The sequence below is a fragment of the Accipiter gentilis genome, chromosome 11 (genome assembly GCF_929443795.1).
Source record: "Accipiter gentilis chromosome 11, bAccGen1.1, whole genome shotgun sequence".
Lineage (NCBI taxonomy): Eukaryota > Metazoa > Chordata > Aves > Accipitriformes > Accipitridae > Astur > Astur gentilis.
Window position 1 is genome coordinate 28155122 of NC_064890.1, and position 27708 is coordinate 28182829.

The following is a 27708-nucleotide window of genomic DNA, read 5'->3' on the forward strand; positions in this document are numbered from 1 at the left end:
ACAGATACTCACCATTGAACACCTCATTGAATTCCCCAGGAGGAGCATGAATTATGAATTTTGCCGCTATACGCACCTGAAATACAAAAACAATTATATGGTTGTATATACTTGTATTCATTTCTATTCAAACCAATGATGGATTGCATAGCTTTAATACCCAGACATGAAATGGTATAACTCCGACTATCATATATTTGTTCACATTATTTAAACTACTCTGTTAGAAACACAGATTATAAAGTTTCACCTCTTCAAACAGAATAGAGGAGATTATATGTGATGGAAGCAGACAGATAAATGGAGTCTCTTGTGTTTTGTATAACTGGCAAAAAGAAAAAGATTAATATAACAAATAAGATCATATCTATTTCTACTTTCAGTCCCTGGATGCCTGGGAATCAACATACATTCCAAGAGAGCCAGCTTCTCCTCTAATTTTACTACACGTCTGTGCTAGTTTTAGCTGGGATAGAGTTAATTTCCCTCATAGTAGCTACTTTGGGGGTCTGTTTTGGATTTGCACTGAAAACAGCGTTAATAATGCCAAGATGTTATAGTTACTGCTGAGCAGCGCTTACACAGAGTCAAGGCTTTTTCTGCTTCTCACTCCATCCCACCAGCGAGGAGGCTGCAGGGGGGGCACAAGGAGTTGGGAGGGGACACAGCTGGGACAGCTGACCTCAACTGACCCAAGAGGTATCCCAGACCATAGGACGTCATGCTCAGTACATAAAGCTGGGGGAAAAAGAAGGAAGGGGGGGATGTTGGGAGCGATGGCATTTGTCTTCACAAGTCACCGTTACGCGTGATGGAGCCCTGCCTTCCTGGAGATGGCTGAACGCCTTCCTGCCCATGGGAAGCGGGGAATGAATTCCTTCTCTTGCTTTGCTTGCATGAGTGGCTTTTTCTGTACTTATTGAACTGTCTTTATCTCAGCCCACGAGTTTTCTTTCTTTTACCCTTCTCATTCTCTCTCCCATCCCACTGTAAGGGAACTGAGTGAGTGGCCACATGGTGCTTAGCTGCCGGCCAGGGTTAAACCACAACAACATCCTATGGTTCTAAACTCTCCAAAAGGCCCACACCTAGACAGTAATCAATAGATTACACAAGCTTAAACACACTTGCGCAGACATGTAAAGCATGTAATTTCGCCTGGATCTACCTGTAAGGCCTCTTACAGGTATCAGCAGATAGTTTAAAAAAAACACCTTAAGAACTTCTTTAATGCAAGTCCTTAAGCAATTGCCTTCAGCCACAACTTCTTGCAGACAAAACACAGCATAAGCCAATACTTCCACTAAAAGTACATGCACCTGCCCTGGCTTTCTCCCTCCCTCTGCTTGCACAAGCACTTGTACAACTGCACAGTGAGCAAAATTAGAGAGGTTTGTTTTTTTTTTTTTTTTTTTTTTTTTTTTTTACAGACCAGTTCCCTTAACTGGTTCACCACACAGCTGCAGACACATGTGCTTGCAAAAGGAGCATAGAAATGTTTCTTTTGATGTGAAGCAAACTTAAAACTTTTCAGCTATTACCTTACTTGCAGAATGTCACTCAGCAGACTTGCTTTCATTCATTCTTCTTTCCCCCCTTAAACTGTTAAGGGCACCCATTATAAAAATAAATAAATAAATGTTGGTTTCCCAACTTAACAAAAGTTCCTATCCTTCACACTTTACAGTTATCCAAGTTCAGGAGATGTTCAAAGCTCTCTTGCATCCTTGATAGGATGTCACTATTCAAATACACAATACTACCTGAACCATGGTTCCCATTTCTAACAACTTCAGTTATGTTTCTGTGGAATAAAGACCTGGGAGATTCAGTGTCTGCACTCTGGGCTTCCCGTTTGAGAAGCACACACTCCATTAACAAATACCTAAAAATAACCAAAGAATGCTTTACATATACACATTTATAAGTATTTGAAACTACAAAAGAACTGTCTGAGCATGCTACAGCTCTTGAACTGACTTGTAAATAGCTTTTACAGTCCAGGGTAGCAACACAGCCAGTGCTCCGGCCCTTAGTTCTTGACAGGGCCCGAGTTTCAGACAATGGTCTCCAGAAGAGGTGGTTCAAGCTTAGAGTGCCCTGAGTGAATGCCTAGCTGCCTTGCTAGCAGTGTTCAAACCTCAGTGAGATCCTCACTAACAGTCAGCAGACTGCCGCTCAGAGCTGGCTAATGAAAATGGAAAGGCTGTCCATTCCCAACTTTCTACACTGAAAGCTACATTTTGGATTGCAGACAGCCTCTATCTGCTGCCTCAAATACCTAAATCAGAACTCCTCTTCCCATGTAAATTTAAGTTTGCATTATACCAAGATAAATGCCACAGGGTTTATTCTTCTCAAAAGAGACAGAGAGGCAAGAGTATCTTCTATCACAGCTTATTAAAGCACTTGCCCAGATAAGAAGAAAGCATGACTTGGATGTCTCCTTTGACCCAAAGGAATGTAAGCTCATCTGCATTAACTAGATTACCCCAACCACCAGTCTGCACACTTTTCCCGAGTGCGGACATATGCCATACCTCTCCTGCTGAAGTCAGGGCACTCAGTACACAGTGAACAGAGCTCAATGCTCAATCCAGAGAACTCTAAAGGATGTGAAATATAGCTAACCAACAGCACTATTAAAGCACTCATGAAGAAGAAGGGCAAGACAGGCTCCAAGGCTCTATTGCGAGGACATTTTATCAAATGACCAATTACCAGAGTCTGGGATCAGACTGGAATTTAGGCCTCACACTTAAAAGCAGGTATGTAGTTGTGCTTTCAGCATGACTATCAGGCTGACTCCCAACTCAAAGTTAGATGAAGGGACATTGGTTTTTGTTCCTTGACTTCAGGATGTGAACAGGACTGCTTACCCCTGCCAAGGCTGGGTTAGCTCTGGGCAAGCAGAGAAACAAGACTTAGAGAAATTTTGAGTTCTGAAATAAAAGGTCCATCAGTTTTGGGCTGGGCAGCAGCTAAATGAGTAAAATTAAGCAGAACTTGAATGCCCAAACTGCACTCTGAATGACCATGTGCTTTAAACTGGTAATATCTGTAAGGTGAGATACTAAGTTTGTACTAAAAATGGAATAATCCCTAATTTTCAGCTGGTTTGGTAATGTAAAGCTGGTTTTGCTTCTTTTTTTTGCTATCAGTAAGAATTATTCTTATCAGCCAGATTAGCTGTAGTATGAGTATCATCCATTCAGAAGTATTCAATAGTAACAGATGTTTCCTTAGGACAGACCAACCTAAACATTACTTTTAACGAATATTTTACTAGTAAATTCAACTCCTCAGTGAGAATTTTTTCAGTGTGATAAAGCCTCATGGATGCCACTTCTTATGGGGACAAACACAATCATGCAAATTCACAACAAACATCAAGAATTATAAAGTATTTTCATGCTTACAGAAGCAAAAAACCTAATGTGTCTTCAAAAGTCGAGAGTCTGTCAGCTAAGACACTCTCTGCGTTTTGTTAACCTGCCTTTGTGAAGCCTATCTAAAACTAATCCGATTTTCTACAGCCGTTAAATCAAATTAACTTATCTGTGGAAATGAGTATCAGAAAAAAGCAATATTTCCCCAACTCATACACACAAGAAGCCCATATAAGTGAGACTACTGGATTTAATTCTTTTAACACATAAGAACTGAAAAGCATTTACAGCTTCTTTATTGCTACTGAATTTTCCCAGAAATAAATGCTCTAAAGGAAACTTCTGTATTCCAAAACCAGACTGATACTGAAGGATAAACAAATACGCTTTCCTGAGCCTCAACGAGATGAAGATCTCCCCCTTTTGGCAGTAAAAAGCCACTGGCTCAGCTATCACTTGAGGAAGCACAACTTAAACAAAGGGACAGTCCATATAAAATGTGGTGTTTATGGGCAAATAAAAAAATAAATTAACAAGGACATCTAGCAAGAGGCACATTACTTGTAATACAAAGTGACAGACAAAAAACTCAACTGCAATATAGTCCAGTTGAGGTCGGAAGTTATTTTTGCTGAAAACTGTTTAAGAAAACACATCAACCAGATGCATTACAGTTGAAACCAATGCTGGATATTCAGTACCTTGTGACTTTTACGAATTGATTAGGACTGATTTGAACAAGTCAAAACAGAAACAACATAATATTTTAAAAATCTAAACGACAAAACCACAAGAACCTTATACACATATCAGCAAGTAACAAAAAATTAGGTTACAGTTTTGTTTAGAAAACTCAAAAGCCAAGACTGAGAAAACACCTGAAGTTTCTCTACTTACCACTCTAGTTACTCCCAAATCACCACCAAAAGTTTAAGACAGTGTTTTATTGATGTAGTTTCCAAGATTTGATTTACAGACACTGTTTTCAGTTAAATGTCTGCAGAACAGCTTGCAAGAAACCATAAACTTCAGAGTTCAGTAATCCAGAACACTGATCATCAATGGTTCACAAAAAACAGGTCTTGCAAACAGCTTTTACCAAAAGCCTAGGCAAGGAATTGAACATTTACTGTATTAAATTCCTTGAATGCACAAAACCAATCTAAATACATTTTCATGAAGCGTTACTTCATGCAGGTCTGAGCATTAATTTGCATTCCCCACTGCAGGTGTTCTCTTTAGCTGATTTTCACATATACACCAGCCACAGTCTCACTTAAATCAAAGTCTGATATCAGTAGGGAAGAGCTAGCAAGATCTACTTTCTCAATTCAAGCGAAGCCAAATGCTACCCATCACATCAGTTACAAGCTTTTTGGTTTTATAAAGTAAACTATTTCAATTAAGGTAAAAATTCAGACTGAGAAGCTTAGCAAAAGAGAAAAGGAGATTTGTTGTATGCCATGAGCATGGATATTAGGCATAATAATGCCTAATTCTTCATTCTGCTAGAGATTAAAACAATTGGTCTATCAACAAATGCCTACACTCAGTTCCTACAGTATTTGCAGTTTTCAGAGTACACAAGCACAGAGGTAGCGGTGTACAGAATGGTGCCAGTTGTGCTAAATCTGCCTCGTTTTCATACTTCTGCCATTATTTCACAATCTAATTTCTCTCAAGGCATGACTCCCATCAGATACATAAGAGAAATCCTACTCCTCTACCTTTTCCAGTCTGAGACATTCTTAAGTTTGTTTTATTTTAAAGAAGTTATACGCAGTGACTCCAAATGCCCCCAAACCACTCTTCCTGTTCCTGGCACATCGGAACTGAAAAAGCCCGACCTTCTGCACTGTATGTGCCTATATATGGTCATGAATACGTGCTCGCAGAAGTGCAGGGGCTCCCGCAACGCCATGCCACTGTCAGCTCCGCTGAGATATGCTCATTCCTGATAATCAGCTAGGGTACACCTAACAATGATAGAGACATTAAAACTTGAGTTAGCTTTTCTTTTCTCCCCCCCCCCCCCCCCTTTCTCTTTTTCTTTTCCCCTTTTTAACTTAACCAAAATGCAGCTGTATTTGCCAGGCACTGTGACAGCTTGCTCCTTCAATCAACAGCCACACTGCACAGGAACAACGTGCTGCTAAGCAAGATGCTGTGAAACCACATACTTTTTGCCCTTACTCTTTCCTACACATCACTTACTTCAGCTGTGAAGTCCTTTTAACAGGGAGACCCACCCTTCCTCTACACTCATAACAGGTTAAAGTTTACTGTTCCAGAGCAATAAAAATGAAATAGTGAAATAGATATTAAAAGCCCTTTTCACCTAAAAACTGCATGAACATTTGGGGGGGGAGAGTGTAACAGAAGACCTCCAGAATACATTTCCACTCAAAAGACAACTTTGTTGCTAATCGCAGGAGGAAAAGAAAAAAAAAAAAGAAAGAAAAAAGCCACCTTCCAGCAGTTCCTTTTATCAGTGATTATAGAAAGCATTACAGCAGGGGCCAGGCATTGTATATCATGCATTTATATTCTGCATTCCTGAGACCACCCTTGCTTCCTTATAAAACAAAACAAATCTCCCACTCACAGGAACCTATGTTTGGCAAAAAAGTAGATGATATCTCACATTTGGGAGAAGGGAGCTCTTTGGTTCTGCTCTAGGAACAGTAGAGAGTCCAGAGAGCCCTATTCCCAGAGTCATACCTCCTACCCTAGTTCTCCTTGGTTCAGGAAGCCTTTCTGCAGGCAACTAAACAAATGGCTTTGTCTTGACCCACTGAACTCTATTTACAGGTAGCTATAGGGGTTTCTCACAATTAGCTGGTAGTTATAGAAATATTAACACAGTTAAGCTGATTCAAACTAGATAAGGTCCAATTCTCTCAAGACCCTGTAATTCACAATAACATGCAAGTCATTCAGGGATCCTGCTTGTACTACCTGGAGTGATACTGGACAAAAGACTTGTCTAGTTTTATTGAGTTCTGAGTTTGATTCAGATTCGTGTTTCGAGTTCAGCTGAGCCATTAATTTTCAATATGCACCTTTACGTTCTAATGAACAACAAAACTGCTCTCACATCTTCTACCAGTCAAAAATTAATTTTGCATTGACACATGTAGCACATCAAGGAACACAATCTAAGGTTCAAGTATTTGCAAGATACAATGCCTGATGATCTGTCAGTACTGCAAACACCAACACAGTTTTTGAGTTTGCAAACCCTTCAATGTTTAAAAAAAACCGTAAGTGGCTTCTCCTTTGGACAGATACTTGGATTACTGGCTCCAATTGCTCACTAAATTCTTAGGTTAGGTACTTCCTAGGATGTTACACCAGCAATTACAATACATCTTTTAAAATAAATAAAAAAAAGCTAGGGGTGTTGCCCAAGTGGCACAAACTGATCTAATACCATGCTGCTGCTGCCACCAAAAGGACTACTCTCCCTGCCTCCTCCCAAATAAGCCCTGTGAACCATTTTTACAAACTCCTTTGTATCACCAGTGCTCATCTATTTATGTGACCATCCAGAGAAGCAAATAGATCTAGCTAAAGAATAGCTTTAGAAGGTGGCAAGAACATAGCAACCAATTCACTTATCTAGAGAGCTTTAAATATATGGCTTCTTCCTGCTAACAGTTTAGTGAGGTGAATAAGCCTTCAAATGGCCAGACAAGCACCGAGAACTTTATGTGAGAAAGGGATTACCCCATGTCAGCAGCAAAGTGTCTTCTCAGTATCTCATGAAACCTCACCCATACCCATGGGTATAATTTCAAATAGTGATAAAGCATCCTGAAACATGCAGCATCGCACACAAACATGGAGCAAAGGCAGTGACTCTGGTAGAGAGGGAATGAATATAAGAAGTAGTGTTGCAACTGCTTTCCTACCAAGCGCAACTGAAAAATGCACTGTAGTATTCAATTCACTTCTGCTTCTGGGAGAGCTGAGGAAGAAAACACTGCAAAAATGTGGTTCTGTGGCACAGGAAAGGAGGGGCACATTCCATGCCTATGGCTTTGACTGAACAGACATTTCCTTCGTAGCAATGCCTGAAGCTGCATTGAGTCTGTAGAACGTGTGTTTTCCTCAATTATTTTTAATACACAAGTATTTAAGAGTAACAGTACCAGTACTTAATAGTGACGCAAAAAGTAAATCTTACACAGCATGAGGTATTCTAGCTGCATTCTTTCTACCTGAAGAACTGACTTGGATAGTGAGATTTATTTTCACAAAAATAACCATTTTGAAAGGTGCTGATTGTTTCACTGTAGGGCCTTTCAGCAGCAGCATATCTAAATATTATAAAAGTCTACATCTTAAAATCACTTTGCAAACCACATCATATTAAGATGAAGGATTAAAAAAACCTAAACCCAAAACAGGACTTATGAAATAATTGTATTGGGTACAGGTTGCAAAGACGAATACGAAAGCAATGTGTGTTACTTGGGTAATATACAGGTCTAACTAGAAAAAAATGAGAGAAGATAAATATTCCCCATGTAATTTTGCATTTTGCAGTACTTCTATTACTCCTATCTAACTGGACACTTTTTTATGTCATACACTTCCCATATTTTAATTCAGAAACATATTAAAAGAACTGTACTGGTCTCAAATCAGTCAAACAAGTATGTGTTGTTTGTAGACATTAAAGAAACAAGATCAACCTGAAACTTTAGCTTCAGCTATCACCATCAATTACTAAAAGCTCTGAACTGAAAAAAAAATTGCTTGTACTTGCAATACAGACAGCAGAATACATTACACTATTTTTCCCCACATCTGTATTTCTCTGAAAGCCTATGTCTTCTCAGTAGTTGGCTGGAAAACAAATAAGCTGAGAAAAACCACATAGATGCAAAAGCAATTCCAAAATTATTGATAGTGCTACATGTCCCAAATCTGTCATACAGAACATTATTCCTGTATCACCTTTACTGCAAGTTTTTATCTTTAATGTCATAGTCCTTTTTCCAGGTATGTACATGAAAGCTTGTAATATGAGCAACCAGGCGGGGGGGGGGGAAAAAAAAAAAAAAGATTAAGAACATCTCAGGTTCACAGTTTAGATAAAAGTTGCTTTCAGTAAATTCCAAAAGACTTTCTGTGAAAAGAATAAAGAAAAAAAAAATAAAGAAAAACACCCCCGGATGAATAGGAGGTGTGTCCAATAAAGTAGCATTAAGTTCCAGTCTCACGAGAGTATAAGTTGGGTGCTTTAAAATATCAGTATCTCAAACTCTGTCATTCTTTGGTACTTCCTGTTTCATTGTAGGGTCAAGCCCCAACATATGTAATTAACCCAAGGAACAAAACATTGTTTTGGGAAGCATGCTAGAGGCTAGCACTCCCTTAGCTGAATAGAAATCTCATATGATTTGATAAAGGTCTAATGCAGTCATTGGTCTGATGTAAATTTATGACTAAATCTTATCCATAAAACCTTTAGAAGGTGGGCAATCCCATACTTTGCTTATAGATCAGACAGACAAAAGATAATAAGCATAAAGAAAATCTCAGAATTTCCTTGCAGAAGTCATTTGTTGAAAACTGAAAAAGTAGTAAAATTTTACATTTAGTGAAAAGCAAAAGCATTAACTTTTGTTTGAGAAGTAAAAGGTATAAGAAATGGCAAACTAAGACTTCACAAACAAAGAAACCACTAGCATCATCTCCCACATACAGAATCAAGAGGTTCTGTTAGCCCAACACACGGGCTCCTCAGTTCAGCAACGAGACCTCTCTTTCACAACAGTCTTTATATAGAGAGTGGTATCTACCATAACCTAAAAAGCACTTGGTTCACATTTGCAAAGCATTCTTCCACCACAAAGTCTAAATTTTAGAAGTGATCCTTCCTAATACTCCAAGATCATTATTTATAATTAGATATTCCAAGGACAGCAAGCCTGGATTCAATAACAGTGGGGAGAGAAAAGGAACAATATCAGCTTGCTCTATGAAAAATGCCTTTATTAAAAGTCATAGAATAAGGTACCACCTTAGCTGTATGCCTCCCCCTCCCAAATCCAGTGTCTTCAAATTCTCTTGAAGTTATGTATTAGTTTGAAAGTTTTAATGCCTTCTGTAAAGTTAAGAAAGTATTTGAAGTATTTTACATTTTGGAAGCTTTTTACTCAAGGATAAAAAAAGAGTAATTTCCATATGCTGAAAAATCTGCTTTCATTTCTGCATAAGCAGTTCAGTCTCCTTTACGCCCCACTTTCATACACTGGAAGTGAGTATTATACAGTGCTGCCCGAGAAAAATACACTGATTTGCTAAACAACGCGGCCAAAATCCTTATCCTGTTCCTCTTTGGCTGCCAAAATTGAAATCAACCAAAGATGGTATTTCACAGCAGAACTGTAGGTCGATGACCATGTTGGTGGGCAATATAACCTTATCTGGTATATCACAATTATTGTCTCTGCCTTCATTACTGAATTTGCCAATTATTTGTTCTATTACTCTTCTCTATTTTTGGTTCAATTTGTTTCCTTTATCTACTTAAACTATGAGGTTTCCTGGGTAGCAAGCTTCCACAAAAGTTCTGCGAGCGCAAAGGCAGCAAGAACATGGCTTTTGATGGTCCTGAGGTGCCACTGCATTATAAATACTCCATGACAAGTTAAAAGTCATAATCCACAAAAATTAATGTAATTTCTTCAAACTACTACTAACAGAAGAATATATGAACTGCAGTTTTAGAAATCACTGATCTTATATTTATAACAACAGGTGTTGTTTGTATTCATCTTCATACTTCAGATAATTATTTTTAACTTGTAAAAAATGCATAAAATTTTGCTTTGCACAACAACTTTCTGTGGAGATGCACAGTGAAAAGACAAGCAGCACTGGACACAAGTTGCAACAATTAAATATTAGAAAAGTTTCTCACCATGGGTGTAGTCAAACATTGCAACAGGTCACCCAGAGAGCCTGTGCAGTCTCCATCCTTGGAGATGGCCAAAACTCAAAGTGCAAGTCCCTAACCAACCTGAACTAAGTTGGCCTGCTTTGACCAAGCAGCATTCAAGTTACCTCCAGCAGTTTCTTCCAGCCTGTATGACTCTACAAACAAATGAAGTTGTTATTTGCAGTTATAGATACAGTATATGATCATTTTGTCAGAAGGTGTTGAACGCTTCTGTAATTTCCCAACAAAGTGATTAAAATTTCCATTCTGTCTTTCAATCTCAAGGGTATTGATGTTTTGGGTTTTTTTGTTTGGTTTTGTTTTTTGGTTTTGGGTTTTTTTTTTAATTAATTCCCAACTCAAGACAACACAATATGATATCTCAGGATGCACATAAAAATCTTAATCTTGGAATTCAGAATTACATGTCAGTCTGAGAAGCAATCCCAACTTCCTCATTCTTATTAAAGAATTTCCTCAAAATGTTTTCAAAATGTAAGCATTAAGTGTAACCTCACCTTTGTAATAACAATTCCTTCCACACAACTTCTGTTACATTTTACTTGTGGAAAAATGTTAACTTTCACAGCTTTGATAATGTGGTAAATTAAACAGAAGATATGCTTAAACAGCAACTGAGTTATTTCACATTTAAGTATTAAAGGTTTTTCAACCTTTCATCAGAACCTGCTACAGCATTTCCGGTTTGACTCAGAATATAAATATAAACAAGGACCAGAGAGCTCACAAGGTCCTCCTGCTAGACACGTTAGCAAAGCTGTACTTTTAAATATAAAACAAAGCATACACTGATGAACTACAAAGAAAGAACATTAAGGACACTTGCAAAACTTTACCTTAAGTTTACCTTATAGATTACAGTGCAATTATGTCCAGAAAAGGCTATCCAAATCCTGTTTCCACACCAACACATCCTGCTTCTAATCATCTATAGTCTCAAAGTCTCATTCAGGGCAATTCTAAAAGTCAGAATTCAAGATGCTTCCAAAATGAATAATTTAGAGCACATGTATTGCTTTAATACCTGTAAAGATTTTTAAAAAGCAACAGGTTTTTTGTCAAAAGATTCTGCTAATGCTTCCAAAGCAATTTCAGGAAAAAGATTTATATTTGCATTAAGGAAACACCTGAACCTCCCACACTGGTAGGTTTGTACATGCAAGTGCGACCTGCTGTCTATGTATTTTGTTTTAAAAATGAATTTACACACATGAGAATGCATTTTACTGGCATAGACTTTTCATCTCAAAGCACTGACTAAAACAAGTTTTCCTCAATCTGACAGAGCTACACTGCAGAGTTTTGTGGGTATAAGACATCCACCTTTATTACTTAGATTTGTAGGTTTTGACACCTAATTTAAGAAGTTACAAAGTTACCCAATGCACCAGGAAATACCTGGAAGCAATGCTGGTTCATTTTCACAAGTGGGACTACTTCCTCCTCATCAGAAGAGAAGTTTTGCTCTAATTACAGCAAGCTGACCTACTGTTAAACCCCCACCTTCCTGAACAAGTAGAACTACTGAGACAGAACCTTACCAAAAGGGGTGTGGTTCCTTTTTTTGAAGTCATGTTTGACAATTCCCGTATTTATACACTCAGCATTTTAAGGAATGCGAGAGTTAATTCTGCATTAAAAAAACCTGATGTGCTATCCTTTCCTACAAGGATTCTCCCCTTTCCTCCCTGAAGGCATCCCGATTTTCTCAGGCTTTATCTTGATATCAACAAAGCTTATTTAACTCCTGTGCTTTGTAGAGAACAGGATTCACATTAAAAAAAACAACCACCTACAGTAAACACATCCCTTCGAGTCACCAAAAATGGACTGCAGAAACTAGTTTTATTATTTAAATAGTTTTAGTCTTGCTTTGCATTTGCACTGGGGTTTCTTTTAATGAATATTTACATTAGTAAACGCAACTTTTACAGTAAAATCAGTACCTTCCATTAATCATTGCCTATATTCATGTAGATAAATTGTAGCTTTTATATTCACACTAATATGCTCATTAAAAACATTTTTATATATGCTTATTAGTTTGATATAGCCACAGGTAAGAAAACAATTTCTACAGAAACTGGAATAAAATTAAACTGCGAAAAATGGTTACTAGACTTTAACAAAACTACTTCAAATATGCTGGATAAATAAACAGGTTTTGCATTCAAAACTTGTTAAGTGAGGATGCGTTACCCATAGGAAGGGCACAGAAGTGATGACTTCCCATTGCTATCTTCCTTAAGAGTTCAGGGCTTCAAGATTTCCACCTCTCACAACTCATTTTTATTCATAGACTGAAGCAAACATAAACCTACATTATTCCACCTATCTAAAAGCTTCTGAACTTTCAGTGACCTGGGTGAATAAAGCAACTACAAAACATTGCATCTCACAAAAGCTGTTTTTATTAGCACTGCAAAATCCCTGGTAGTGGATGCTAAAGCCAGTAACTTTCACTGGCAATGGCCCAACTTCAGATCTTTGGATGTACGCAAATCTTACACAATGTATTTACTACAAATAGTTCTCAGATTTTGTTAAAAAAGCTTTTTCAAATTTATCCTCACATTTACTATCATCACTGAAAGATAAGCAAGCCTTCAAAAATCTCATGCTAAAATGTGAATCTAAGGAACAATACTGGGTTCAAAACCAGTTAGACAATCTTCAATATTGAAATTGTGTTCTTTCTGGCAACTGGCTCTTCTCCCTCCTTGGTTTTAGAGCTTCATTACTTGAACTGTAACTCTCCGTTTTGCCACTATTCCAATCCACGTCCTGTCTGTATTCTCAACTACGCTAAACACTGCAAGTTTTAAACCCGAATTATGTTAGAGCTAAATACAGCCATCTTACACTGACTACTAGATAGTAACAGGAATGTATAGCCGCTACAAATGGAATTGCTTACTGCTTTTGCAACACTTACATCTACTGACTATACATGAAGACAGACATTAATCAAAGACCTTTCAGAACTTGTCTTAGCACTACATCACTTGATCTCCTATGTACTTATGCTTTTACAGCATTATTAGAAGTCTGGTACAAAAAAGTTCTGTCATTTTGTTTACCTTCTTCCTTCCTTGAATTTCAGCAGTTTTGACCAGTGTTCCAGTCATGTCTCTATTGAAATTGCCTACAAAACTATACCATCACCATCATCTGCGTCAGCCTTCGACACTATCAGTTCTGTATCATGGGAGAAAAGTAAATAAAGGAGCAATGTGATTTACTCCCCAAGAAATGAATGTTTGTCTGTCTGCCTCTACCCCTACATTTATTTATAGTCCCAACTGGATGGGTGAGAAGGGTGTGCTTTTCAAATACTGTCCAGCTGATTTTTTTTTTAGCTCAGTAAACCTGAATGTTTGAGATAACATTTTTACTGTAAGATGATAGCACAACTTACACGTATCAGAATTAAAATCTTAAGGCATCACAGGATCTGCATGGATATTTGCCTGCTTTTCCAAGACTTTGCAGTGTTGCCTATCTTTGCTTTATTAGCCAATAAAATACACTGCCAGGCTTGGAAAATTCCACTCATACAGGACAATCAATTTTATATGGGACTGAAGCAGATACAGGAATCAATTGAAATTTACAATGGAAGAGTGTTGATTCTGTTCACTTGTACAGAGGCAGGAAGAGTCTCTAGAGGGTCTGCACCCATTTGGGGAGAAAAGAAAAACTGGAATTAATGGATAGAAGAAAGTTCAGAACTTAACTCTGTCAGTCACAAAGGCACAAGCAGCATTTCTCAAATCATACAGGGGCAAGATAACACTGTCATTGTGTCTTTTATATTTGACAGGACCAGAGGCAATGGGCACAAAACAAAACACAGGAGGTGCCATCTGAGCATAAGGAAACACTTTTTTTACTGCAAGGGTGACCCAGCACTGGCACAGGTTGCCCAGGGAGGTTGTGGAGTCTCCATGCTTGGAGATTTCCAAAAGCCACCCGTACATAGTCCTGGGCAGCCTGCTCTAGATGACCTTGCTTGAGCAGGGGGGTTGCACAAAATGACCTCCAGAGGTCCCTTCCATCCTCAACCATTCAATGATGCCAAGATAACTTGTAGTCTAAGTATTTTTCCCTATAGGAACAACATACTGGATTAGAGTTACTTGTATTTTCAATAAGGGGCTAAAAGAGTCATGGATTACCACATATACTTCTTGATTACATTACGACTTGTACCAACAGAGAGGTGGCATTTGAATGTGAATTTAGAGGAGGGCACAGTCTTAAAGCCTCTTGGGAAAAAGATTGTGAGATCCTGGCGCTGTGCATCTCTTGGTGCATCAGTGCATCTCTAGTTTGGAAACCTGGCCCTGCTAACCTCAAACAAGCAGGAAGTCGGCCTTATTGTAACTACTTAGACATTTTAGACATCCTTCTTCTAACTTCAGAGAAGTCTGAAACATCACTTATTGATGTCTCCCACATTTCAGTCATCTCACAGCTTCCGCAGCCATGAAAACCTCCATTTTTAAAGTAAAAAAAGGAGTAATACCGTGCATTACATAAAGCCATGAGCAGTGCACCAGCACCATGTACACAAAACACCACACCCTAGCTCTGAAACAGGCAGCTGCCATGAAGGTGGATCCCACAGAGGAAGACAAGCAGCACTAATAACTGAGGTCTTACAAGACACCCCGGTGCTTGTGAGATTTTTTCTGGAAAAATCCGCCTTAAACCTAAGAAGTTTCCAACTGCCATAAAAAGGGATCACACGTATATCTCGTTCACACAGACCCCCTGCTCCTCGACCTTACGCTTCCCCAATTACTGCCTCCTAATAGGAAGTAGAACAGCCTTCCTCACCCCCACACCCTCCCCTCCTCTCCGAAACCTCCCGCACCCCACCTCCTCCCGGGGCTGCAAGGGGCGGCGATGGCCAAGGCCGGCCCCTCGGAACGCAGCCCCTGCGTGGGGAGGGCAGCGCCGGTGCTGTGGAGCAGCCGGCTGGCACCGGCAAGGCGCCTGGGAAACGGGAAGCGGAGATGGGGGAAGGGGAGGGGAAGGGACAGTCGTGTGTGTCGTCGTCCCCCGCGCCTCTTCTGCCTCTCCCGACCATCCGTCCCGTCCCGTCCCCCCTCCGCCCCGCCGCGCACCGGGCGGAGGCGGCGGCACGCAGCGGCCGTGCCCGCAGCCCCGGCGGCAGCGAGGAGCCGGCAGAGCGGCCGCCGCCTCCGCCGGACACCGGGCCCCGCCCCGCGCCGGGCCCGCACCCTACATGGAGCGGCGGGAGATGCGCCGGGGCCGGCGCGGCGGCCGGGCCAGCCCTTCCCCCGGCCTCCCCGCCGACCCTCCTCCCGCCCCCCTGACTGACAGGCCCGGCCGCGGGGCGACGGTAAAAATACGAACCACAGGGCGAGGGCCGAGCTCGTTCCCGCGGCCTCCCGGCTCAGAGGGCCGGGAGACGACAGGGCGGCCCGCCTGGGCGCAGCACATCCACCCGCCCCTACCTTCTCCTCGTCGGACAGCTGCTCCTCCAGGTCCGCCATCTTCCCGTCTGGCTCCGGCCGCCGCCACCGCCCCCGTCTCCTCCCTCCCAGGCAGGAAGGGCGGGGCTCTTCCCCACCCCCCCGCCGCTCCTTGCGCGGCGGGCTGGGCAGGCGGCATCAATGCGCATGCGTGCGGCCAGGGGCGGGGGTCCCCCTGTGGGGAGGTTACGGGGGCGGGCGATCGGGCGGGCGGGGTGTCCGTGTCCGTGTCCGCGTCCGCGTCCACCTCAGCTTCAGCCGGTGGCTGGGTGTCGCGATAGAGGGAGTCGGGGGGGGGCGGAGCGCGGCGGCAGGGTCTGCTGCGCCCCTCAGGGCGTCTTTTGCAGGAACAGTAGGGGCTCCCATCTCTGTTTTGGTAGCAAAATGAGCCGTTTAAGTAAGATGACTGGAAATGTGGGGAGATGGAACTAAAAATTGCTGGGTTTCAGTCATCCGCCTGGCAGCACGCTCCGTGAGGGTTAGTGGACGCGGGCGCTGGGCGTTTGGGCGAGGGCCGGGGGGCTTGTCTGGAGCAGCCGGCAGCCTGCTGGAAGAGATTTCGGAAAGCTCGGTGTGAGGCCGGCAACAGAGACTGAGGAAATAGATGGTGTGAAATTATTGGTACTGTAGTAGATTGGACGTGGAAGAGGAAGGTGGTCAATGGGAGGAAACAGGAAAATAAAGAGATGGGAGATTTTTTACCACAAGAATAAGAAAGTGTGAAGAGTGTCTTCAGCCATGTGACATTGCAGGTACACAGAGGGGCAGCCGAGACGACGGCTTGCAAGGGTTGCCTGGAAGAAGATACAGCAGAAGTTTTGACGAGAACTGGGATAGAGGGAAGACAACATTTGTGTAGCTCAAACCGTGTGGGTTTGAGGCCACTGAAATTGCGTGTCTTCTTCCAACAGTGACCCAGGGGCAGATGCCCGGAGAGTGGTGAGAGAACAAGGCAGTGTGTGTTGGCACTCCCTGGGAATGCTTCCTCCCTCCCTTCCAGCCAGCCGTGGCGCAGATAATGGACATCCTCCTCCGTGACTTCATTCCAGCGAGGATTGTTGAACTGTTCTTCAAGGGTCAGGTAGACGGTGGGAAGTTTTGTTTTCTTCTAGGAGCAAAGTCAGACTGGGAAAACAGATAAGCAGGAGAAGCTGCTTTGATAATGATCTGTTGTGGCAACAGTGTGACAGTTGCAGGCTCCATTCTGCAGAAGGTGAAAAACTGCAGAGGCCTAAAAAGGAAACCGAAAGAGGAGTCAGATGACCTTTTTGAGAAATCCTTCCTGTTCCTGGATCAGTAGGAAAGAAGTAGAAATAAATAAGTAGAAAGAACATGGGAAATACTGGCGTTAGCCAAGTAGAGTGTTTGGGGTTTGTGGAACACTGGGATAAAGTCTGAATAAAATTGGCTGTCTGTAGGCTTCATCTCATTAATATTGGTGCCAATTCCTAGGATGATACAAGAGCAAGGGCAGCCGAGAGAACAAAATAAATATCCTCATTCCACGTTCTAAAAAAGGACAACTCTAAAGCATTATGAAGTAAATCCAAATGTTATATTGTTTGTAAGGGGTACATCTTTCAGATTACTGCGTATTAATGTTAGGAAACTCAAACATGTAAGACAATTTGAGAAAGATTGATGATTAGTATAACAAAGTTAGTGGGTGGAGTCTTGTATGATGTTGAAATTAATGTATAGACCTCGTTCTTCAGGATGGAAAAGGTAAAAAAGCTGGTGTATTATGCCAGAGTGGCCATTAGCTGTTTCACAGTCGGAGAAGTTTCAGAAGAACAAGAACTTAATTTTTTATACATTAAAGTTCTAATTCATTAAATGAAATATGGTCTGCCATGGACCACCTGATCTTGCTAGAGAATAAGTTGAACTTCTTAACGCTCTGTTCCTAATATATGGGAAGAATAGCTTTTATTGTTACTTCAAACTGAAGGAAGTATGGTGGAAGAACTGTATGTCTAGTGATAACTCTTGGGAAGCATTTAAAAAAATACATTTTCTTAATGTCCAGTGCAGTGTACTTCAACCCAGTTATAATGGACAAAGAAAAGCTGATCATTGACTGGAAAATCATAGGTGTCAAAAAACATCTCAGTTGGTCGTGGTTAGTGGTATGAATGTAGCCAGCTTCTAGCCAAAGGATCTGGTTATGCTGTAGAGTTCATCCACATCTGTCTTTCTTGCGGGAGTATTTGTACGCAATGATTAATGCTGTCACATGCAGTATAGCAAAATATTGCCAATATCTGTAGAATTTTTCAAGGCTGTCATTCTAGATGCCCTAACAGGACTGTTGCATGGAAATGAAGGAAAGTGATATTGGACAAGAAGTTGTTATGGTCAAATGGATACTTGGAAATTACAGTGGCACCAAAAATCAATATATCAACAAAGGATGAAAATGAAAAAGAGTCAAAATAATGAATGTACAAGTTGGACAACGTGACTGATTCGGGAAAGTTGAAGAGAGATTTAAAATACTTGTAGCCATGGAGGATCAAGATAACAGACAGTAGTTTATTCATGTCAGGAACAAAACAGAGGACAACCAAACAGTGTTTAATAAGGCCATTGCTAGATGCAGAGTGGTGAAGTGTAGAGCAGAAAAGGTACATCTAAAGGATATTTGGTTTTAGAACATCTCACATATATTATTTGGACTCAATAATAAAAGGTAATGGTCTGTAGCAGGGGAAAGCATTGTGCAGCATTGAGTTTCACACGACAGGACTTGATAAATTCCACCCAGGAGTCTTAAGAGTAACTAGCTGAGGAGGTCTGTGAAATGCTCCTGTTAATTTTTAACACACCTTGGGATTTGCCAGCTACGGGATGTTGCTTTATTTAATATGTATTAAGAGGATAGTTCAAAAAGGTAGATCTTACCAGATAAACATTAGTAGTTTTCTCATAAGTTAATGCCTCTATTTGTTGGATGTACCATGTTTACACCAGGTTTTTTCTTGAAGTTTACTGAAATTCGCATACTGAAGTGAATGATTTAGAGGAGGACTGTGTAGTCATCGTAGATACTAATGGGAACCTTCTGCATACTACCCTGGCAGGTGCTTTATGGTGGCCTGAGGACTTAATGGGAAATGAATAATCACACAGAAATAAGTACTGTTCTTGCCCTGTGACTCAGTGTTTTGGAGTGCTTGTTTGTCTTTTCAGGAAGAATATGGAAATTTCAGGGGGAATTTAAAGGAGGTCTAAAAAGGACCATTTTTAGATGCAGAACAAATTTCAGGATATCAGGCTTAAGGATGTCAAGACTAAGAAGTGACTTAGGAAATAGCAGTGATACCTGAGTTAGTTCAGAATTTATATGCATTTAATCTGAAGTCATACATCTTCAAATTGAATACAGCCAATTTCCAGCCAGTAAATCTTCTCATGCTATAAAATTCACCCACATTAGTGATCTTTTTCATGTGCCAGTGTCTCTACACATTGATCAAAGGATAATCTGCACTACAATCACATACAGAACAGCAAAACATCCTATTGCAAACTAGCGAGCTCATGTCTTAGTAGATGTCTAGTCCCACTACATGAAGCTCACCGTGGGCTAGCAGATCTATCTGATCAGCAGTGTGTGGTTTACTGATGCAATGAGAGAAAAACAAATGAATTAAAAAAAAAAAAAAAAAAAAAAGCACAGCTATTGAGTTCTACTTCATGTAATCGGACACAATAGAGCTACCAATCAAGTTCCTTGCTATTTTGCTGTGCTGCTGCTGTCATTTCTTTCTGTATTGACTCTGTAAGGACAGACCCCTGGCTCTTGAGTAGCACTGGGAGGAAGGGCACAGCAATCCTTCCTGCAAGGTCTCCCTGAAGGGCTGTTAAAATGGGTTCAGAGAAGTGCAGTTTCTGTGCTAAAGCCATCCTGAAGACGGGTGAGGAGGCAATGGCACATAGGTGTTAGCACAGCACACTTCCTCTGTCCTTCTGCACTGGCCCCCAAGATTGAGATAAACGATGCAGAAAAAGATAATTACATTTTCATTATTCTTATTCAAGACAGGCAATTGACATTTGACCTACTGCATCTGTTCAGAGGACAAACTGATGAGAGGTGTATTTGGTGCTTACTTGTTTAATCTGGAGGACGTACTACACTGTTTTCCTAGGACAAAGGTGGACTCTGGCCAAGCTCTGAGCCCCACTCAGATGGTGCTCCTGACAGTGGGACAGGAGGAGTGCCCAGAAAGGTGTGGTGGGCTGTGTCTCTACTGCCTGCACCTTTCTGTGGGAAGCGTCTCCCTGAATCCTGATACCTGATGGTATAAAACCTCACATTCCTGTGGGTTGGTGGGAGGCATACTCCCGTTCCCGAGATTCCCAAACATGTATCAGATCTTGGGGCCTTGGGAATTGCCTGCAAATTTGTGTCCTTATTTTGGTGGAGTTGGTGTTTGCAAACCTTGCAGTTTGCTCTTATAGAACCTTAGCAGCAAAAGCAGATAGGTTTGTTCTAGAGAAGTTGAATGTTAAATCCTTAAAACAGTGTTGTGAAGAAAGCTGTGACAGGAAGAAAACTCTAATAAAGTGCAACTGTAGAGCAAACCTGAGACTGAGCTTTCTTCTTAGATAACACTAGTGATCTTTTAGGCCACAACAGACATTGAAGAGAATGACTCAGTAGCCTGTCACCTACTGTGGAAGTCCCACTTAGAGTCATAGAACTGCCCACATTGGAAGGGACCTTGAAGGATCTTCTGGTCCAACCTTTCGTGGGAAAGGGAGCATAGGTGAGATTATCTAGGGCCCTGTCCAACTGCATCTTGAAAACCTCCAGTGATGGGGACTCTACCACTTTGCAGTTGTTCCAGTGAATGATTGTTCTCACTGTAAAAAATGTCTTCCTTATGTCAAGATTTTTGTTGATACCTTAGAATTTACTGTCCTTTGGTTTCTTTGCTCATCAAGTTCACGGTCTTGCTTACTGTGGCATTTTTAAGGTTGTCACATCATTTGTTATGCTTCACAACCATAATATTTTTCCAAGTTTTATTAATTTGTCACCATATTTAGAGTGGGGTTTTTTTCGTTAGTTTTAGGGGCCTTTATTATAACATTTACCCTAGAAGCTCTTTTTAGGTTCATTTTAGGACTGCATTCAGATCTTATCCAGACTTGCTCTGTGACTTCCTACTCGGTTTCTATTCTTGGGAGTTTTCTCAGCTTCTTTCTCTACCTCGTCCCCTCCAAGAATAGTCAGCTATATATCTTGCCTTATGCAATTAAAATTCAAAGTTTTGCGTTTGCCTGTCTTTTGACATGTACCTATCCTTTAGGATTTAGATACCCATGTTGTTTCTCAGAGTTATCTTAAAATGCAGGCAAGTAGTTTACTTCACTGGTTACAAGAGGATTTAGTTCTCCCATAAATTGAGGTGCTTTGAAGCAGGTACACTCCTTCAAGAATTAAGAGCAGGATTATTTATTTGTGATACAGAATTTTTATTCAAGGATGGGAATGCAAAGAAGTAGGCTGAAAAAGAGCAAGTGTTGAGCATTTTAGAGGAAGGCAACCAAAGGAAGGAAATACACCTAAGTCTTGTTGGCTGCTACTCCTGCTCCAGCAGAGATAAGGAGGTTGCAGTTCTTTGAAGGCAACAGGCAATAGTGCATCAGCATCTGCAAAGAGCTGAAGGCAACAAGAAGATGATAAGGATGAAGTGCTGCATGCTAAAACATCTACTTTCAGTTCTAGTCAGTCCCAAGCTATCTTTTGGAAGGAGCAATGCTTATATAATCCAAATTATGTACAGATTTTCAGAGGTGCCAAAAAAATTCATGTTCTACTGATTCTGAAGCCTGTAATCTACATACATGGGGTATGTGTTGGTAGGTTTCTCCTAACATTTTGTTATCTTTGCTATCTTAGTATGTTAACTATTTAAAAGCCACAGCGTTAGCTTTTAAAATGTTGTCTCTACCTGCCAAGTTCTTTTCTTCACCCGGCCTTTGTCTTCTTTAGTGTACTGTTTGATAAAGTTGTCAGACTTGCAAAAGCACTTCATCCAAAATTCTGTGATGAAAGAATCCTGATTACCTTCTGAAATGTAAAATGAAGTACTGTCAAGCAAAGAAGATTAGTGACTGCTTATAAAATGTCCTCCATTACAGAATATCTTCTCTCAATGGTAGTTTATTCTGATGCAATGTAAGGAACAATAGTGTAGTAAAATTGCATTCTAAAAGTATTCTTGAGGTTGGCAGTGCGTGATGGATTGCCAGTACTGAGCAATTTTAGGGGTTTAAATTACAGCACTGGAGTTTTCAGGAAAAATAGGACAAGTAGAAAAGTTTTCTCTAGCCTCTTTTACAGTGTCTGTGGAAAAGTTGCTAACCTAAACATTAGTCTGTGCTACAGTGATAAATATTTTATTAATAAATTATATCATAGCCATGTGCTGTGATGGTACTTTGGAAAGAAGAGTATTAGCATGTCTATTTTACAGCCTGTTTTTCAAAGATAAATAAATGAGCTATAGACAGGTATAGCTAGAGCGTTTCAAGGAGTACATTTATGAATTGCAAGCAGTTCAAAGAATAATCAGGGGCTGGAAAATGTGAGCAATCCAATCTAGTTAGTTTACCATCAAAAAGCTTACAGGTTTGTGAGTACTTATTGGGAAATCAGAAAGTTGTTAATAGGATGTTTTGATGTATTAGGATATTACAGGATTCATAGCCAGAAGTTAGGACAAATTCAGGTTAAAAATAAACTTAGTATTAATAAATAAACTTAGTATTAATTGTCAGAGTAGTTGACTATTGGAGCAATTTAACCAAGTCAACTCTGGCACTAGCAATTTTAGAATAAAGATTGACCATTTTTCTAAAAGATAGACTCTATGGCCTGTGTTGCAGAAGAAGGTAGCAAGGAAGATCTTGAAGCAATCCTCTCTGACATTGTATGGCATGATTCTCTGAGCCCTTTTCTTGTTCAGCAACTGGTGGAGAGAGACTCAAGTGAGAATGGAAGTGGCTCCATGGAAGACCCAAAGAAGAGAGAGTATAGTTGGAGCATAATGAACTCGATCCAGTGAGGATGGAATACAGAAGGGGTTCTGGCTTTTAAAAAGGAGTGAAGAAAAAGTACCGGGGAAATTACTGAGGTTAGAGTGGGTATTAATGAAACAGGGAAGACCAGGGTCAAACAGAAGGTCTGTAAAAAGGTTTAGTAGAGTATTTGAAATGGGATTATTTGGGGAGGTTTTTTTGATACTTATAAACATCTGACTCTGAGCTGGTGACCTGCAGCTCCCATTACATCAACAGGGACAAATAAGCACTCCAAGGGTGAGATTCATCTGACCTAGTTAAGACGTCTGTTTTAGGATAAGATTATTGGCTGTAATGAGGTGGCTAGTTCAGACCCAGCTGTCTAAATATTAGGTGCCTGTGTTATGACAGCCAAATCCCCTTTCAGTGTTAGAAGATCAAAGGGCAAGAAGGTGATGGACCAAGGAAGGGTGGCAAAGGCTAAGGTTAAAACACAAAGGACAGCTGAAGTTACAAGGCTAAGGGGAGGGAGAAAGGACTACACTTGTAACTCAGCATTGCTCTGTGCTCCTCAGGGAACCTGTACTCGGGGAGGTAAATCGCACACCCCACAAAGGACTTCGTACCGAGAGGGCTCTATTTCTGTACTGCCTTTATTGCATCTCCTACTCTGACGTCAGGAATGTTGCATCAGCTATTGATAATACAGAGATAGAGCAGGATTAGGATTAAAAAAGGGAGAGGACAGGCTGGGGATTAGGAAGCAGGGGAGAATCAAAGTGTAAAGCTTCTGCACCCCTTAATGGCTGAAGAGGGCCTTTAAGATAACTGTGCCTCATGATAGCTCTGAGACTTCTCCAACCTGAACCAGTCCAGATCTCCTTTGGTGCACATCATTTGTTTGCCTTTGCTCTGTGCCAGGATAGATTGGAAGAGAAGGGAGGACCAGGAGAAAGCAGCAGTGGTGCTAGAAGAAAGCAAAGGAGCTGGAGCACTGCTCTCCCCAGCCTTTAACTTGTTACAGGGATAGAGAATTAACTCATAGGAATAGAGTAGCCACCTGATTTTGAAAAGCTCCATGAGAAAACACAAAAATTCCTTTCCTTCCCTCTCACTGAGCCTGGTTCCTGTTTATATTTTTAGTTACTCCTTTCTGAAAAGGGGAAGTGTAGTCTTCTAGCTGGATTTATTTACTTTCATTTTAAAGGAGACATTGTTTGGCAATTTTATTTTTCAACAGGAAATGGCAAATGTGCTGATTTGTTTAATGAAGTTGAGATTCACTAGAGGAGTCCAAATTCCTTTTTCTTTCACTCTCTGTAGAACTGAATGTCTTATGAAGATAAAATCTCAATAAAGGTAAACCATGCAAGCAGATGTGACTGAAGGGCTGAGAATTTCTATGCCTGTGTAGAGAAAAATGCCTCAGAGACATTGGTGCTTCATGCTGCTTAACAGTGGTGTGGGTCCTTAATTTTTGATCTTGTATCACATATTAGAAAAAGTAGTAGGAAGGGGAGTTAGGATTTTGAAGTAAAGCAATGTAATTTCATTTTTTATTGTTTGGCCCCTGGATGATGCACAAAATATTAGTACTTGAGTACACTTGCTTCTGACTTCAGTAAAAGTCCTTACATAACACAAGTAAATACTTGTGAAAATTAGGACAGTGTCTGAATGGTGATGTGGGAACATAACTTCAGTCTTCTGCTTTTGAAACAGTTGTCATGTTGTGTATTGATAAAATCATATTAATCTATTAAAAGAGGCTTTTTAAAAAAATTATTTATTTATTTATTCTGCACTGTTTAATGGAAGAGTGGCACAGATGGTGGTGCAATTTGCCAATAGCAATCATGTAAACCCTGTCCTGCAGAACTCACCTGTGGCCTTAGAGCCCAAGATCTGCTTCCTTGGGAAATCTGTCATTTCTTATCTCTGCATGAGGATGCAGTGAAACCACCTTAGATGTAAAAGAAACTGAGGAATTTATCTTACCATTATCCTTTAGCAAAGGTAGTTCTATATATGACTGTAATAATTGCATTGTTCTCAATTTACTGGTGCTCTAGAAATTAGTAGGTCTCCATCTGACTACAAGAGAGCCAGGATTTCACCCATCTGGATTCTGAAGTTGATATTGACCATGGGCCTTTTTAGGTAAGATTAAATGATTGGGAATCAAGGGAAGAGGTTACAGACAAATGGGCAGTGTGTCTGTGGGAGGGAATGCCAAATTTTATATATCTATACATTGTCTCAAGATAGCATTTATCTTATTTGACTTCAACCCCCCCCCATTTTCTTATTTTGAGGCCTCAATTTTACACTTAATTGGGTTATATAATGGTAGAGAGGTCTGTTGCAAAGAGCAAAATTAATACCAGAAGCATAACAAAGCTTAATGCAGGAATTATCCATCATTGTATTTCATGCTTGTTTTGTACTCAGCTGTGACCAGCTTCATAGGCTTCATATTGTCATCCCTTTTTTCAGTGGTTTACAAGGAAGAATTCTTGCCTCCTCCCCCAAGCATTTCCACTATTGATTGTCTCTATGGGAGTGGGATTTTGATTAGATTAATAATTCTGTATATTCCTGACAAATTTTTAAAAAGGGAAAAAAAGATGGCTTTTTTTGTTGCAGTAGATTGGGATATAGGGATAGTTGGTCAAATTCTCCCTCAACTGGCAAAAAAGACAACTGACAAAAGTCTAATACAAAACCAGAAGAAATGCATCTCACCATAATGCACCTCCCCCTGCCCCCTGTGAAGTAATCTTCTGCTTAAGAGCAACAACTCGGAACAAAAGTAACACAAAGATTAAAGGTCAGGTTATACTACTTTCATTTCTCCATGTTCAAGAAATACACAGAGGAGTAAAACATTATGCTTACTCTGAAAAAACTGCTGCCATTTTCCTCTTTGTGGCCCTTTAGCAAGCATTTTGTGTGAACTAATTGGGAGTGGAAAATACTAAAACCAGAACTGTATTTTGATAGTAATTAATAATTCACTAAACAATTTCAATATCTAGATGAACTATTTTGAACCAAAGAAAATGCTTTTGATCCTGGAAAGGGAACAAAGTTTTATTCCACATGTGCTTTAACCAGTTTTCTAATTTTTAGAGAATTGCATCTGCTATGTATCTTTGCCTGTTTTAACTCCTGTTGCTGCTGTTGTAATGATATCCCTGACTGATACGGATCATTAGTCTGACAGAAGGCCTCATGTTCTTTCCTTCCAGATGGTAAGCTCAGGCTTTTGCAATCTGTGGAAAGTTAGTGCAAATACTGTGCTCCGCTTCCTTTCTCACCAGAAGATTTTGAACTTCTGGTTTTAGTCTCTCATGTCAGATCAGGATATACAGCAAAGAAAGGAGTCTCATCCCTGTTGTGATGAGTAGGATGAGGTGACGAAGAGATACAAACAGAAGTGGGATATCCAGATACATAAGGTAACACCATCTAGTGTGATGGAGAGGGCTCTATATTCTCACTACTTTTCAAATTTTTGTGGCCCTCAAGTCAAAAGTGATTTTTAGGGAAAGAGGCAAAGGGGAGCAGCAAGGAGCCTTTATACATGTTTCAAGTGCGACACAGGAGAAGACAAAAAATTTTCTTGAAAATTTAACGGTGTCCTTGCACAGCGCTGGATGTTGTTTTCTGACTTGTGTAGCATGTGATGGTTGGATGGTTGGACCTGTTTGGGTTCATTTGTGGTAGTTTTTAGCTCTTCATTGCTACTTGTTTCTGGGTTTGACCTCAGATTCCTTTTAGTCACGTTTTTTTCTTGGCTCTGACTCGCACCAGGTTGCTGCTGCCACCATTGCTCCCTGCCTTGTGTGCTGGGAGTTCTGCGATTCAGGGAAGAAAGAGAAGACCTAAGAAAGGAGTAGGACAATGGGAGGGTGGAGAGGAGAGGGAAGCAGATCTCATGTCATCTTTTTTCCTTACAGCATATTGCCCTTCATAGTTTCTGCGCAGTACAGCCTGCCCCTTGTTGTGGGCTATATTCCAGGGAAGGTCTTTTCAAATGGGCTGTTAATAAACCCTCCATCTACTCATGAAAGTCTGTTACAGCCCTCTAAACTTGGCAAAGTTGGGGTTTTGTCATGTGTGCGGTGGAGGACCTGGTGGGGTCACCTGCCAATGGCCGAGGCTGGGAGGGTCAGTGGCGAGGTCCTGCTCCTGCCCATGGCACAAGGTGGAGGGGAGCGGCCAAAAACGGGCCAGGTCTGTGTCAGCCCAAGAGTTTTGTTTTATGTTTTAACATTCATGGGAATTTCTGTTAGCCAAGCAAAACAAACCAAAAGGGAAACCAAAACAAATAGTGAAGCAGTTTCAGTGGGCGTCGATGGACGAGTTCCTCTGATGTCAGGGGAGGAGCTGAAGAAGAAGACAGAGAGATATTTCAGTCTTGACTAAGCTACAAAATCTGAAGGATGCGTGCTTGACTTCTGTGTGTGCTGCATACATCTGTGTGCCCAATGTCATCTGAGACGTGCCTGACACTATTTCGTATGGATTAAAGATTAGTGATACCAGGCTATGGGTGCAAAAAACCCCAGTGAAATATAAGTCCTTGGGGCAGAAAGGAATCTGAGGCAATTGGCATAGAGATTGTAATCTTTCTTTTCCTACTGCAGGATATACAGCCTTTATTTTAGGCTCCCTTTTGTAGTTTAAGGCAATCTGTGCTAAGAGCTGACAATGAATGCACATTAACCTAGTGCAGAGGGCCAAGTATGATGATACATGCTTGTATCATCCCTCCCACTGTAGAGGACTCTACAGT

At 40.7% G+C, this 27708-nt stretch overlaps 1 protein-coding gene across 1 annotated transcript in view; it reads right to left on the reverse strand.

The window, feature by feature from the left end:
• The window catches only part of CAPZA2 (capping actin protein of muscle Z-line subunit alpha 2), a 31785-nt gene extending 15832 nt beyond the window's left edge, over nt 1-15953 (reverse strand). The window contains exons 1-2 of the mRNA XM_049814429.1: nt 15852-15953; nt 13-76 (exon numbers count right to left, since the gene is read on the reverse strand). Of these exons, the coding sequence (XP_049670386.1) occupies nt 13-76; nt 15852-15890 (103 nt within the window). The 5' untranslated portion in view covers nt 15891-15953. The remainder of the gene's footprint in view (nt 1-12; nt 77-15851) is intronic.
• Between the last annotated feature and the right edge of the window lie 11755 nt (nt 15954-27708).